Genomic DNA, 17,607 nt, shown 5'->3' with positions numbered 1-17,607 from the left:
CTGGCTGTTTCTATTCATATACAATTATGTATATAATTAATTTGACAAAAAAAAAACAGACCCGCTGAGTTTCTTTCGCCGGTTCTTCTCAAGTCAGGGTGTTCCTTTTTCCGAACCGGTGTGTTCAATTTGACCATCAATAAGTAAGTATAATGCTTCTATATTGAATAAAGGAATTTGAGTTTGAATTTGACGGGCAAAATTGTAACATTAAGTGATTATATGAAAACAGACATCTTAAATAATATTTCGATGATTCTATTTGTTTTGTACATCTTAGTGTTTTAGGTAACCTGATAATCATGTATGAATTCCGAAACGACAAAAGCGTAAACAATATCTTAAAATCTTCCGAATCTTCTGGTAAAATTAAACATTCGTTACTAAAAAATAGGAAACAATAAACAAAAATGCTTTAATATCAATTATTAGTATTAGTAATCACAAAAGAAGGATAAAACTACTACTCGAAAATCGTACTCGTAAATAAAACTCGAATGGTTTGCTAGTGATCACTAAAGAATTACACTAACCAACTCCTGGCACCATCATCGCGTTCTTGTCGAACTACATATACTTGTAAACTTTCACATCGATACGATAATTAAAAGTAGGTTAAAATCGACCTCCAAATTTGTCTCCAAGTCGACTTCGTAAGTTTACAAGTGAAGCGCATTTATATTCGCTTTTGTAATTATTTATTTTAATAATACATACATTATTTCTTACAGATAACATTTCAAAAATATACCTGCATGAGTTTAACTAAAAACAATGGAACAATTATTTAATTCCTTTGAGGTAAGCTGAGATGATTGAGGCTTAATTTTTGAGGATAACATCTCGAAGAAACCTGCATGTGTTTAATTTCAATTATATTTTGCCACATGAGAACACAAAACCTCATTGGAGCAGCATGGTGTAATTATCTCCAAACCTTCTCCTCGAAGAGAGAAGAGGCCTTAGCCCAGCAATGAGACATTTACTTATAACGCTGGAAGAAAGGTTATCCGAACAATATACCATTTTGTATTATTTCAATATTTACGATACCCAATCTTAAAGCGTCGTATTAGGACGTGTTCTCAACGGCATTGGGAACCGTATAATGGAAGTACAAATAAACTTGGATACCTGGCTCGGAAAAAATAAGACAGGTGGAGGAGCAAGGCGATAACTGAATGGCGTTCAAAAACTGGATACAAAAACGTCAGTCGCCCAGAAGCAATATTATATCGGTTGTGAGCCAATTTATAGGCGTCATGGAGGTTTTAAAAACTGCCGACTTCCAGACTCCGGGTTCAGGGCTCTGGTTGGCCAGAAGTTTGATCTCGTGATCTATGACCTTCGAAGCTAGCCACTATACCGAACGTAGGCAGCTAACGATAAAGTCCTATTGAAAACCGACACAAAGTCGTACCATAAAAATAACACTGCTTTAACAAGGAACCCAAATCGCCCCCTCGCCAATCTCACTATCTACAAATGACAAAATATATTACGAGCACGTAACACGTGTTCCGTACACCATTACAGGGTTCTGAAGACATAACCGTTACATAATATTTTGGTCCTGTTACAATGAGTATTGTCATTTTACACATATAGGTATGTTTTTATACCCATATAGTTTAACAACGGGTCCTTGTAATGTGATCGTTTGGTTGATATAAATGTTGTCGTTTAAAAATAACATTATACTTCCACTTAATTTAAAATCACCTCGGAATCTAAGGTCTTATATAAACCAACCCAAATTTTTAAAGGGAAGTCTACGAAATTCACCCGGTTCCTAGGGGAGGACTAATGGGATTCTCATCCACCTCGAGGATGGCTTATACGACCTCTGTAATAGCCATCCTCGGCACTTATAGAGGTTGCGCCACCACGAATGTTATAGTTTTCCGATTTGGTATTCGAACCCAAGCAATTCAACTAGACCCGTCGGTCTAGTTCACAAGACTGTCTAACAAGGCAGAACAGTTCATGTGAATAATGTTTAACGTGTGTGTGATATTACATCATTACTTACAATTTTAATAATTAAACTGGAAAACGTTCGTGAGGTATGCAATTAACCGTTCAGCTATTTTGAGCAATACCACTTAGATTGCAGAATGCATTTATAAACATGAGCTTTGAACTTGACGTATAGGGTTGTCAATTATTCTCATGACTTTTCCTTTAAATTGCTTGCTTGTTAGCGGGACTTCTTAATATTCCTGTCTATTCCTGTGTAATCGTCAGAATTCTTACAAACTTATTAATACAAGGATTACGAAGTTAATGTTCGTTCTAATGATTCGTAAAATATGCTCAAAACTTCTTTTACGTATGTGTTCAATTGAATTTAAGTCATTTATCTATACGTATAATTATATTGGAGTGTCTGCTTGTGACATTAAAATAACCGCTTTTTACTAAATGCATATGTATGTACACGGTACATATACCAAAATATTTTTTATTTTTATTTTTGCCTGTCTGTATGTCTTTTTGTTTCGATTAATCTCTATAACGGCTAGACCGATTTTAACGGCACTTTCACTGACAGATAACTGATGCAATAAGGCATAACTTAGGCTACAATAATAACTTTTTATTAAATTCAAACGCTCACAAAGTCGCGGACGCTGCTAGTATTTAATAAAATAAAAGATTTATTATTTACCAACGACTGTATTAATTACTAAAGGCATAATAGTCATTAGAAAGATTTAAGCTTTTAGCCGCTTTTCAGTTCATGGCTAAAAAAATACTGCTAACCAATATGTAGGTTCAATTGCTGGGATACAGATTTACACTTAATTATGTAACTTTCAACGTAAATTGTGTATCATCCGCGTATGATATAGAAAGGAATGAACACAATTAACTTAGTCTGAAGTACAAAAGGGGACCTAAATAAGACCCTTGGAGAACACCCAAGTGCAAATAGAATCATAGCAGATGAAGTTGGTGGTAGGTACCATCTACTATTTTGATATTAGCATTAGCATTTTTTTTAGCATTAGCAGCCTGTAAATTTACCCACTGCTGAGCTAAAGGCCTCCTCTCCCTTTGAGGAGAAGGTTTGGAGCATATTCCACCACGCTGCTCCAATGCGGGTTGGCGGAAGAACTATTTTGATATCCTACCGCCAAACACCGGTACTCATTATTGTTTTGTTCCGGCTTGAATGGTGAGTGAGCCAGTATAAATACAGGCACACGCTAAATAACGTCTTAGTATCCAAGGTTGGTGGCACATTGGTGATGGGAGGAATTGTTAATAACCAGCGACATTATCTATGGGCGATGACCATTTACCATCAGGTGATCAATTTGCCCGGCCACCTACATATATCATAAAAAAATAGTCATTAACTTTTCAATTAGCAGTCTATGGTTACACTAGTCAAATGCTATACGAAGAACCGAAATCTTTGTCGCAGAGTATTTTATTCATAATATACAACAGCGTCATTATTTATCTATGCTACTCCCTCTTTCATGTAGATATCTTCTTCCATATCAATATATCTTTCCATAATCACTATCTGCTATCCAAGGGGGAGGAGGAACTTCATATTTTTGTCTGTACTGCTGAAAATTATCGAAAACACAAAGTATTTGAAAATTATCTAAATTAAATTACCAAAAACTAGGACGTATAAAAGCAAATTGACTTATGAGTCGTATAGCGATTACTCTCGCTACTGTTTTTCTTATCACAATAGGAGAGTATATTTTTACAAATAAATGATTTAATCATTTAAACCGGAACCGAAATTTCGCGAAGTTTCTTCAACGACAGCAATGGCAGGGTTGAATTAGATAGCTATTTCAATAATTAATGACCGCCTATATCTGACATACATTCATTAAAAAAATGTTAAGATTATGTTTTTCTAAGCCAATAATTATCTACCAACGCAAATACTCTTTTGGAAAGAAGCTTAAATAAATAAATAGCGAAATACATGATACAAATATCTTATTAAACTAAATCACAAGTGTATATTTATGTTTATATTTCACGTATATATATTAGTCAAATGCTACGATGATTAATAAATTCACATCACTGAGTAAAGTATATTAAAGTCAATGACAAAATCTTATTTAATATAGAATCAGCACAGTTATTAACTACCAAAAATCTACTGGTTCAAAAATAAAATCACACCTAAGAAGACCAAGAAAGTGACCTCAGCGTGACTTGTTGTAGCATACAATGTATTTAGTTAGAAAAGGCCTAACCTGACCAATACTGACATATAACGATTATATTACGTTCTCGATTCTACTCCGATCCAACTTCGACTGTAACTCAGAAAAATCTCGAACCAATAATGTTTCGATTAAATTGAGATAATTTGTTAGTAGAAATAAGCTCTAAAAATTTGAAGTTGACAGCCTTGTGGAGCATTATGCTCCATTAGCTCATACAATAGAAACGCAATCATAATTTTTATTGATTACTGTTATGCTTTGTCAAGGTTTCGAAAACGTATGAAAGTATTGTATACTTATATCTTTAGAGTGTATTCGTTCGTGTATGTTATATCTGTTTATCCTGTGGCTAACTCACAATGCAATATTCCACAATGGTACTCCAATGACTGTTCATCAAAGAAAGAATGAAGATAAACAACAACAAACTTAATATTTACGAATATCTTGCTGTGCTAATAGCTCAGCCATATATTACTAACAATTACTAATTACTAACAATGATTAATCTGTTTTTATTTATAATACAACACTATTCCAGTTGACTACTTACATCCACTTTAATTTTAATTCAAAATGTCCAAGACGCCATATTTGCGAAAATACATAATGAATTCCATTGATTATTCAAGCTTTCGACCAACGATATCGCGTGAATTCGATGTCAAATGTTGTTTATTTGGCTTTTGTTCTCTAGTGGTTGCAATTGACTATAGATAAACATGTCGCCGAATTTCATCCAACAAAAGTTTTCCTCGATATATTTTTCTTCTCAGTACATTTTTTTTTTAAACCTACCTAGGTAGACTAACTTATCCACCTAGGAAAACTCACTATTGGTGCACCTGATGGTAAGTGTCCACCACCCATTGGCACTGTATAATATAAATCTCGCTGGCTCACTTACCCTTGAAACTGAAACACACCAATACACGCTGCTAATACTGCTTAGCGTTAGAATATGTGTATCGTTAATATCCAAACGGGATTGTACAAACCTCATCGAGACAAACCCCGAAATTATGATCACAAATTAAGTACTTGAAAACTTAGTATAGGCTTAATTTAATATAAGCTACTTACTGGTCATTAAAAAACAAAGTGTAACACGAGAGACATCTTAGTTTTCAAGTCTTTAACTTAATAAAAGTCTTAAGCCTGCTGAGTCTGGGTATCGATCGCGCGACCTTCCTCGCGACCGGGCATTCTCCGCACGTCGCGTCTCATAATAAAACAGACGTTTCTTTAAATTATGTAACATACTTATATTATGCGGCTTTACTTATGAACTAATTTTCCTTTTAGGTTTTCATATCCGGCTTTGTTATGGCTAAGGAACGTTTCATTTGTAATAGTGGCCCATCGTTGAGGATAATGGTCCTTTCTTAAAAGGTTTATTTTTGTGTCTGGCACAATGTGGCAAATATAAATTGTTTCCGATACATACAGATTTCTATATGAAATATTATTTCATAGTCAAACGCTGCAGTACTAAGATACTCATTAGACACAATACATTTGATTCTTCTTAACTATTTACATCCCTGTCTCAATCACATTTAGAATGAACTTGTTAACATATTGTAATTTAGAATAATAATATAATTAAATAACATAGTAGACTTTAACTTGCAAATATATATTCTAATTTTGAATTTATTTTAAAACTGTTAACACGTAGTCTAATTTATATCGTTCATTGACACCAGTAAGTTGAATGTGTCTTCCAAAAATCTAATTGTATATCTTGTTGCCGTACTGCCCTATCGACCTTTATGACACAACAGATGAACATATATAACACATATGAAATTAACCAATAACAAGGCATGATATTCAAGTCCAGGAACTATTGAATTCTCGTGTGTTTAACTTGGGCTTGTATTTCATCTAGTACAGGAAACCATCACACATCAGATGAAATTCTGGACTATCCTATATTTAAAAGCAAGCAATTCTTAAACTATATTTAAAGTCTAACTATTCAACATTCAAGAATATAAACGTATACAAGTATATAAGTATGTTACAGTAGAAGACCGTCTCATTAGCGGATGCTATGTTATGTATAACAAGGCACGTGACAACGGTGTTCTTGTTAAGGCAACACTATTACGAAACGTATTGTTAAATTTGTTACAACAGGCTAGATATATAATGAAAAGGAGAAAAGAAAAAAGGGCAGAGGCCAACCAAGTCACATGGTGAACAGTTTCAAAAGAGCTCAGATCAACGACCCGACAACCCAAGACAGACAATCTTGGCGCCTCAGAATGAGGACCCAATGAAAAGATTCAGCAGAAGAAGGCTAAATGTATAATGAATAGCTAGTTTTATTAAGAAATAAACGTCAGTCAATAAAATACTATTCTACTCAAGATTAAATCGATATTAATAAATGAAACCTCTTTTCTGTAATGCCACTGAAAAAACCAATAAACCAATAATCATAAAACTTATACCAGAAGATGAAGAGAGTTTGGGTGAAGGATTTAGTTTTTAAAGTAGCTGCGCCCGCAGTTTCACTGTCAGACTAATGACGTATCACTACATGTTCTTGTATATGAAAAATAATATACATTTATTATTCGTTGATTTTTCGTTGATTTTCACTAATGCCTTATGAATTTAAGTGTTAAATTCATAAGGCAATAAATAATTTATTTGCACGAATTGTGCAAATAAGACATACTGACAAAATGCATTATTTCCTTGTCAACCCTAAGAATATATATTCCATATGATACAAATAAAATAATATTACAAAAACAACTATAAACAATTACACATTTATTACTAACTAGGTATATGAATGGGCGAAAAAGGGTAACTGAGTTTTGTGGATTCTACCTTTTAATGTAAGTTTAATTTAATCTATTTAATTTACGATCCAGAATATTTATAAGTTCACTTGAATAATATTTAACTAATTATTTTATAATAATATAAAGTATTCCATTTATATATTTAAAAAAATAGTATTTATTAAAAATATTTTGAAATAATGAGTGCCAGTAATGGTGGCAGGAATGCTAGCATTTCCCCATTGAATCGCAATTCAATTCACTGAGCGAGAAATGAACAAGCCCCTTCTGTCATCTGTGGGGGCAATGGGGTGTTAATGTAATTAAAAAACGGTGACTAGTTATACGAATTCAAAGTATAAAATCTACGTAATATAATGGGTAAGAGATGTCACATTAAAGGAATAGAATATAAGATTTTAAATTGACATGGTTTTTTTTTTGTGTTGGGTCTCATGCACAAGACGAATGAATTCGTAGATAATGTCGAAATATCGAGCTCTACCAAATATAAATAAAAAACATGGTAAATATCCGGTATTAAATAAATACTTGTAATATATAATATGTTTTAGGTATAAAAAGTACTATTTTTTTATGTGGCGGACGGTCAAATGGGCAACCTGATATGAAGTGGTCACCTCTGCCCATTTACATTGGCGCTGTAAGAAATATTACACATGCCTAACATCGCCAATGCGCCACCAACCTTGGGAACTAAGATGTTATGTTCCTTATTACACTGGATCAATCACCCTTCAAACCGGCACACAATAATACTAAGTATTGCTGTTTGACGGCAGAATACCTGAATGAGTGGGTGGTACCGACCCGGACGAGCTTGCACCAAGTCCTTCCTTGGAGTTCAAGTTTGCTTCATAATAAATTTTATCAAATTCAGTTCAGTGGACTTTCGCAATTAATTTATTAGTTGGATTGGTTTTCCTGTTTGACGTATTGATTCGATATTTGTTGATTACGACATTTGTTGCACGACAAAAAAATTAAAGCAAAAAATGTCAAAATCGACTTAACGTCAATTAAAAGACTTTTATTAATACGATTATCATTGCTTCGCTTTTATTTCTTGCAGTTCAATTTGTTTCTGATTTTAGGGCTGAATTTGAAGGCGATTTAAGGAATGTACGATAAAAGATTATGACGTGTTCAGATCAACCCAATTTTATCTCCTATAATAATCTACAAAAACAAACAAGTCACCAATGTACCGTTAGTTAAATCACTAATATTATACAGGCTGTTCAAAAAGATAGATACTTGTATAAATTTATTATTACTTCCTGAAAGAAAAAAAAATACAAAATGTCAGTCACATTGTATTTATACATTACACATATACATTTTATTTTATGTTTACTGTGAATACTAAATAATAAAAATGAACACACACATACGTATGAAGATATTTACTTTAAAAACGGTGTATGTAAAATAAATAAGTGCTAATGTGTGAAACATTAACACGCAAAGAAAATAAAAAAAAAGTTTACACAACACATATTCGTAATAAAGATATTGGTTAAATAACTCACTTTCTCGCTTGTGTAGACCCATGTTGGTTTGATACCCTAGCACATACTGTTCCGTACACTTTCACATCTCATGCACAACACTATTCGAAGTGCAAATCGAAAGCTGATGTCACACCAGCGTACGAAATTATTTTGTCACTTTAAAAATTACTCGTTGAACTTATTTGACCAAGAGCACCTGTTTTATTACATTTAATAAATAAGAATTAATAATAAATAATTGTACGTTGCGAAGTTAATTTTAATTGCACGTAAACCTTGAAATTATAATTTATTCTACAAAAGTTTTTGTTCGTTTGTGTGAATATTATTCGCTTAAAACCTGACACATATAGTTTATCGGGGTTTTTGTTTACATATAACTCTGGTTTTAACCGCAATTATAGCTTTTTTATTTAGTCTGTGGCCGTGATAATTGTGACTCTTTGGTAAAGTCCGGTAATATTAAAATCTGGTCAACCGTGAGTCGAACTTGCGCATAAAAGTACAGATATGTCTGTGGAATAAAGGATGTTGTTATTATTATTTTTCACAAAGGCATAATTCACGTGATCTGTAATTTAAAAATTAAACCAGCTATTTATATACTAAAGATAAAACATTGCGAACGACAGGGGGACAGACGGCGGAGGCCTAGGGTTCCACCCTTCGGGTAGCGAACCCTAAAAAGGTGTGATCGCGTTTAACACTCTTGCGATATATAATATATGTAAATGGATGTACAGTATTGAAATTTAAAGGGTTTTTGTCGCTGTATGTTTATTTTTAAATTACAATATATATAACTATATAAATAGTAAAATTATTATAACTAAATGATTGGGTGTTCAAACCAGGGATGTTATGGATATTTAAATTTGGATCTGGACATGGGATACGGATATGAAATTATTTCGGATTATCCGATGGTTTCGGATGATTTCAGTTACGGATATTAGATTATTTAGTAATTGTAAAAGAAAATATTACAAGATATCAATTATAATCACAGATAAAAAACAAATTAACATTAAAATTGGTCTCTTAAAGTAAAACATTATGCAAAAACAAAATCATGTTAAATATTTTCGTTAAGGTTTTGTTCGGTTTAAAATTACGGATAGATTTTTATTTCGGATACCCGGTAATTTCGGTTACGGTTACGGAGTTCCATAACATCCCTGGTTAACTTTTATATGCTTAATTTGTACTTATAATTTCTTCTTTCACTCTACTGTAACAGAAAAAATAGCGGGAAACTACTAGTCATATAAAAACTGACAAATATGTATCTTCGCATCGAATCAGCATGGTGAAGTAAACCTTCCCAAATGGAAGTATGCTGGAATGGAAGCTTGCTTTATTTTCAATGCGTCAAGTTAGTTTTCAATATTTCACACTTAAAATGCATTCGAGGAGAGATGAGATTCTTACAAAATAGCGCTGTTGTTCTCTTTGTAGTTGATGAATACAAAGTTTAATTTTCCACGATGATCCACTTCGCTTTGACGGAAATACGTCACAGAATTACTTCCGATTTTTATTTACTCGCGATGTTTTCATTCAACGTCGAACGAGATAAATTGTTTATATAAAATTGTGTTAGTGATGCTTGCCTTATGTTACTGACCTTTATAATGGCATATATCTTATCTAAACATAAATTATTTATGATTTAACCATAATGTATTTATTAAAAAAAAAAAAAACAAGTTTTAAATATCTGTATTTATAAAATACTTTGTCTTCCAAAAAACGCACAACCAAAACTAATAAGTCTATAAATTTGAAATATATCCTCAAAAAGGAAGCATCCGCTACGAAATGATTTTTGAAAATTTAAGTAGAAAATGGGAGGAGCTTTCGTACAAAGCCTTTGTTCTTTGAAGTTTGAAGGAGAAGTGCAAAAGCAACATGGAAATTTAAATATTTATTTTAACCGTACAAAGTCGGGACGGACAACTAGTTATATACAGGATAAAGATGAAATTAAATTATTTCAGTGTAAATAATAAAAGTGCAATAAATAATTTCTTGCTCAGTAAATAAATTAGAGGAAAAATACACGTTGATTGACATAGCAAAACGACTTCTCACGGTATTATGCGATGTGTAATGTAATCGTGATTCATCTCGATAATGACTTTATCTTATGTGAAACCAGCAATAACTGTCAGTGGGACATAATTAGATTCCGATTTGTCATGTCGGTGAAGCAGCACTCGCTTTGTATCTCACTCGTGAGTCGTTGAAAACCGACGGTGATACGCTATTGCGAAGTCAGTACCTCTTAAATATTTTAATTGTTACAGTAAATTTCACATATAATTTTTTGACATTTCACGCTCGTGTCCTGTGGTGAGCTTCGAGTTTGTTTTTACATATGTCATAAAGACAAGAAAACTCTTCGTGAAAAATGACTAATTGCTTTGAAACTGTATTGGGTTAGATTTCAAAATTTTTGATTTAAGATGATGACATATTTATTTATAGTCGATCACCATCGCCCATTGACATTTACAATTTATTATTATTTTTTTACTAGTTATCTCCCGTGTCTGCGCTTGCTTTTAGGATGCTGATCGTGCTGTTAGGGGACAAAGTCTTTGACCTTTCTTGGAGTTCAAGCTTGCTTCATAGGAAAATCAGTTCAGTGGTTTCGCCGTGGAAGAGCAACAGACAGACAGAGTAACTTTACTTACATTTATAATATTAGTATAGATTTATAACATTGAAGCAACCAAAGCACAGAAAAGAAAATCGCTTGACAAACAGAGGATGCTGAATACATTTAAATTATTATAAGCTGGAACTTCCAAGCCATCATTTAAAATCTAGGTCAAACATTACTTATCTTTACAAATAGCTTGACCTGGATTTATTCGAATTAATATAAGATTAATGCAGAGTAATTTAGTATAGCATAGTTAGGTATTTTAAAGTTACACATTATAAATAATTAACCTTTTGACAATAGCTCGTGTGAAACAATTAGAATTAATTTAGCGAGATTATTTTTTCGGAACAATCAACTATGCCTTTCTCAGACATTAAAAGATTTTTTTTATCCGTTAATGAGATCTTCACTTTCGTTTTTCTCTTAGTTTTTAGTTAATATTAAATAGGCCGTAAATATCCCGCAGTTGAGCTTGGAGCTTATTCCATTACGCTGCTCAAATGGGGGTTGTTGGATAAACCTGAAGCAGATTTGTACCTGACACATTTAGGTTTCCTTGCGATTTTTTCACTGCTGAATTGGAGTCAAGTTATAAACACAAATTAAGCATACGTAAATTTTGTGTTTGCCTAGGTTTGAACCCGAAAATCTTTTGTTGAGAATCACGTACTTTAGCCATTAAATCATAATATATATAGATCTAGCCACTTGCTCATATAATATATTTTAAAATGCGATATTACCGCTTCCAGAATCAAATGCAAAGCATCGGTTATTTTACAGTAGTTTGCTAGCAAGGTCGCAAATGTCTAGACCCAGACTATATACAGGATAAAGATGAAATTAAATTATTTCAGTGTAAATAATAAAAGTGCAATAAATAATTTCTTGCTCAGTAAATAAATTAGAGGAAAAATACACGTTGATTGACATAGCAAAACGACTTCTCACGGTATTATGCGATGTGTAATGTAATCGTGATTCATCTCGATAATGACTTTATCTTATGTGAAACCAGCAATAACTGTCAGTGGGACATAATTAGATTCCGATTTGTCATGTCGGTGAAGCAGCACTCGCTTTGTATCTCACTCGTGAGTCGTTGAAAACCGACGGTGATACGCTATTGCGAAGTCAGTACCTCTTAAATATTTTAATTGTTACAGTAAATTTCACATATAATTTTTTGACATTTCACGCTCGTGTCCTGTGGTGAGCTTCGAGTTTGTTTTTACATATGTCATAAAGACAAGAAAACTCTTCGTGAAAAATGACTAATTGCTTTGAAACTGTATTGGGTTAGATTTCAAAATTTTTGATTTAAGATGATGACATATTTATTTATAGTCGATCACCATCGCCCATTGACATTTACAATTTATTATTATTTTTTTACTAGTTATCTCCCGTGTCTGCGCTTGCTTTTAGGATGCTGATCGTGCTGTTAGGGGACAAAGTCTTTGACCTTTCTTGGAGTTCAAGCTTGCTTCATAGGAAAATCAGTTCAGTGGTTTCGCCGTGGAAGAGCAACAGACAGACAGAGTAACTTTACTTACATTTATAATATTAGTATAGATTTATAACATTGAAGCAACCAAAGCACAGAAAAGAAAATCGCTTGACAAACAGAGGATGCTGAATACATTTAAATTATTATAAGCTGGAACTTCCAAGCCATCATTTAAAATCTAGGTCAAACATTACTTATCTTTACAAATAGCTTGACCTGGATTTATTCGAATTAATATAAGATTAATGCAGAGTAATTTAGTATAGCATAGTTAGGTATTTTAAAGTTACACATTATAAATAATTAACCTTTTGACAATAGCTCGTGTGAAACAATTAGAATTAATTTAGCGAGATTATTTTTTCGGAACAATCAACTATGCCTTTCTCAGACATTAAAAGATTTTTTTTATCCGTTAATGAGATCTTCACTTTCGTTTTTCTCTTAGTTTTTAGTTAATATTAAATAGGCCGTAAATATCCCGCAGTTGAGCTTGGAGCTTATTCCATTACGCTGCTCAAATGGGGGTTGTTGGATAAACCTGAAGCAGATTTGTACCTGACACATTTAGGTTTCCTTGCGATTTTTTCACTGCTGAATTGGAGTCAAGTTATAAACACAAATTAAGCATACGTAAATTTTGTGTTTGCCTAGGTTTGAACCCGAAAATCTTTTGTTGAGAATCACGTACTTTAGCCATTAAATCATAATATATATAGATCTAGCCACTTGCTCATATAATATATTTTAAAATGCGATATTACCGCTTCCAGAATCAAATGCAAAGCATCGGTTATTTTACAGTAGTTTGCTAGCAAGGTCGCAAATGTCTAGACCCAGACTTAGAGGCGACGCTAACGTTAAACGCGAACAAACTTCACGTGACGTAATAAACAAATCTAATTTAATATAATTTTTTATGCAAATTACTAGTCGAGTAAAAATATAATATTGCTCGAAAATAAAGTCACAATTTTCAAACGTCGTGATCTTTAAATAAAGTAATAATTAAATTGATTATTTGACATTCGTCAATGTCATACGAACAAAAAAATGAGACTCGTCTTAAGCCAATTTACATTTATGATGATAGGTACTAGCGAACCCCCACAGGTGCAATTTATTAAAAAAAAAGAAAATGTTCTGATATAGATACGACTTACATTGCACACAAGTTACACTATACTTTCTACCAGCATTTTTTTTTAATTTGTATCATTAGTTCCGAAGATCACACTGCAATAAACCCCCCCTCCCCCTCAACTACAAACAAACATATTTTACCGCTTTATGATATCAGTACAGTAAAGATTACCATCTTTAAGACAATTTGAAGTCGTGTTTATACAATTTTGTAAGTCAGATTTGTTTTATAATCTGGATTTTGTTTCATGCTTTGTTACATTTTAAGAAATAAACAATGTCATTAGTCTCCTTGTTACTTAAATGAAAACACTTACTGTTCCAAGGAGTCAGAATTAAGTTATCATTAGGCGAGCGAATGAACACCTGATGGTAAGTAAGACTTGTTACTGTTAATTTTTAAAATTATAAAGGACTTTCAGTCATAATTGCCCAAGGGCATCCAAGCCTTTAAATCCAGCGCTGTTCACAATTGTTTAAAATGTTTATTACAAATAAAATGATCAAGCAAATCTTCTAACAGTACATAAATGCCTAAATAATCAATCGATACATCATTGTAATTGTTCGATGTTGACATCCTGTCGACAGTTTCAATATTCTGAGTTTTAACATTTGTGATCAGTATAGCTGATTTGGTATTCAAATAAACAATATCTGATAATAAATACTACGATCTGATGGCCATATATAAAGCAATTATATAAATCCCCATTTCTAACTATCCTTTGATTCAAAGAACCGACTGAGTGAACTCCCTAAGCATTAGCCATAAAAGGTATTTAATCCAGCGCTTTAGTGCTTTCAAACTAAGCATGTATTGACCTAGAAAGCTGAATACTTAGATATGGAACTGCGGTTTAGTCTTTTCATTACATTTCTTAAGCGTATTATTGTTGTTTAAACGTAATTAGCGATTTGATAGCTCTAATTTTAAATTCACTAAATAGCTGATGGTAATTCATTTTACAATATTGTTCTTTGTCTAATAATTCTACTCTTTGGTTCGCTAGACCTAATATTGCTGAAATGCAATTAAGATATAAGCTTTCTAGTTGGATTGGAGAAAATGATCTTCTTCTAGAAGAACAATTCAGAACCTCGTTCTATTAATCGTCAAAATCTCACATACGGAAATGAAAATAGGAAAAAGAACAATTGAAACACACTAAAATAAAATCAATATCATTTAATCGCAAATTTGTTTATGAGCATTACGTCAACGAGTATTGTTTAAAGGTATCAGTTCGTGTCTCCTTAAAAAAATTGTCACTTACGCTCAGAAAAAGTCATCAAGTTAAACCACGCTAAAAAGTTATTATTTAATAATTCACCTTAATTATTAAAAGAAACTCGTTTGTTACTACGCAAAGCCATTAAAACAACTTTCCGTGTAGAAGGTTAATTCAATTCAAATTACATTAAGACTTTCAAAATGATTGTCCTCTATGGCCTAAGACCTGTCTGGCGACACCTGCCTTTTAATTAAGCGAATCCGGATTTTTTTTAGCGGCTCATTTTTACCTGTTCTTTTTCCTGTGTTTAGATTGAAAAGTTTAACAAAATAGGTTAGGTTTGAAATAATTTATGCGTCTATATTATAATGTTTCTTCCTAAAGCAAAAATATCCTATCTGTCTTTCCAAGGAAAATCATTCGATTCGAATTATAAAAGCAAGCGACTCAACGAGCAAAATTCCTTTTAAATCTAATATTATTTTTTCTATATTCTTAAATATCAGTATATTTTCAACGCAGTATACAATTTTCGATGAACATTTCAATTTAAAAAAAAAAATTAAAGCATTTTGTAAATCCTGGAACCAATTATAACAATACAAAAAATAATTCATCACAGAAGACTGAATGTGCTTTTGAAAGTATTCATTTCCGAAAAATAACCAATTCAGATCTATTCGTGTCAGCGTTTTCAGTCAGACTGGAGTTAGTATACCATAAATACAAGCTAAATTGTTATTGTTGGGGAGTCAACGAACTTTAACTGGATCATGGGATCCAGATTTCTATACATTTGGTAGGCCTTTTCCTGTGTTGATTCTACTTGAATATCATATTCGTTTGTATGATCCTGATATAAAAAATAAATAAATTTTCTTTTGTTTTCCGTCGCATCCTATTCTTACGCAGGTACTGTTTGAATTAAACCATTGTTTTTAACATGTTAGTCATCTCAACCCTGAAATAGTTCTGGGTTCTATAACCGAGTCTAAATGAGTTTGTTGTCCGGTTGCTACGATTATAACCGTTTACGCCGTGTCATTGAACCCCATAACAACCCTTTGTAGTATTACTGCCATGTTTCATATTTGGAACCTGTTTTCGTATTGTAGAATACTAAATCTGTTCGCATTACATTACACGAACTCGTAGTTCTTCCACACAGGGTTTCAACAACTTACAACTTGATATGTATTCTTTAACCAAGATTTGAACACCATCAAATCACATCTTTAGTGTATAAGTAACTCGCACTATTAACACTTTTAGATTAATATCAACAAAATTTTTAACCGTATTGCGTCTGAGTAATCAGAATAATTTACTTGTGTTTTTACATCACATACATATTTACATAATTATTTATTATATATTATTATTAATATTGATAAATAAAGAGTATAACTCAATAAAAAAAATATATTGGGGAAACAAAAGCTTTCGTTGATTTTTATACATAAAATATTTAATAAAAGAAAGTAATTGAAATGTATTTAACTCGTATACAATCCAACCCAATGGTAACTTTTTACGTAATTTAATCTTCTAAATCGACAATACAAAAGTGCTTGTCTACTTGCAAGTCTGCTTGAATCAAGAATCCTTTATTTTGTAATCAAATTAACACCATTTTACTCAGATAAAACTGAGTTAGATACAGATACATTGGTAACATCTGTTTATTATAAATCAATTAATTGTTCCAATTAAGCTTCCGCAAAAGTAACATATATCCATGCACACACAGACAAATAGCCTCACGAACACACGTATACGGCAAATTACGAGAACCTCTTTCTTTAAAGCAACTTAGTGCTATATATTAAGGTCAGTGTCAACACTGCGGAGTGGGGTCCTGGTTACTTATAATAAATAATCAATACGCAACATGAGAACCGCTTTCTCACAAATATACATAATATCCTACAACATTGGACAGATTAGTTTATTTAGTACTATTATCATACCTGATACCTCTAACATTATGCTGACTATCTGTAGTATATCTCCAAATTTAACTATTGAATCGATGGTAGTAAAACTGGCATTGAGGTAGCCCAGATCTTGATAAGAAGACAAGTCAATTAATTACAGAGAAAAAAGATCGACAAAGTCAAGCAAATCTGCTACATAGAGTACCTTTTTGATTTGTAAGGTTAACCAAGTTCGCCTATATTTATTTCAATAAATGTTATGTTAAAAAAATAAAACAGTATAAAACAGTATAAAACATAACGTCAAACGATTCATTTACATCACAAAGTAACATCAACTAAAACTTTATGAGTGTATTAAAATTTTATTGATGATAGAAACCAAACTGACTGGATCAATAAACGTCGTTAAACTATTTATAATGTTATATATTTTTGGTCGAATAAGTCGGCTGACGATACATTATACATACATTCATTAGCAGCCTGTGAATTTCCCACTGCTGGGCTAAGGCCTCCTCTCCCTTTGAGGAGAACGTTTGGAGCATATTCCAT

General features: G+C 32.4%; 1 protein-coding gene across 9 annotated transcripts in view; it reads right to left on the bottom strand.

Moving 5' to 3' along the window:
* The window catches only part of LOC125072323 (protein Fe65 homolog), an 88,848-nt gene that overhangs the window by 34,096 nt on the left and 37,145 nt on the right, over positions 1-17,607 (bottom strand). For 2 of the 9 annotated variants that reach the window (XM_047682925.1, XM_047682926.1), the window contains exon 2: positions 8,572-8,749. The exons of the other annotated variants lie outside the window; for them this stretch is intronic. In XM_047682925.1, coding sequence (XP_047538881.1) covers positions 8,572-8,593 — 22 coding nt within the window. In that variant the 5' untranslated portion in view covers positions 8,594-8,749. The remainder of the gene's footprint in view (positions 1-8,571; positions 8,750-17,607) is intronic. 9 annotated transcript variants of the gene reach the window in all.

Source organism: Vanessa atalanta, chromosome 21 (genome assembly GCF_905147765.1).
Source record: "Vanessa atalanta chromosome 21, ilVanAtal1.2, whole genome shotgun sequence".
NCBI lineage: Eukaryota > Metazoa > Arthropoda > Insecta > Lepidoptera > Nymphalidae > Vanessa > Vanessa atalanta.
The sequence above is the reverse complement of the archived record's forward strand: the minus strand, read 5'-3'. Positions and strand labels throughout refer to the sequence as shown.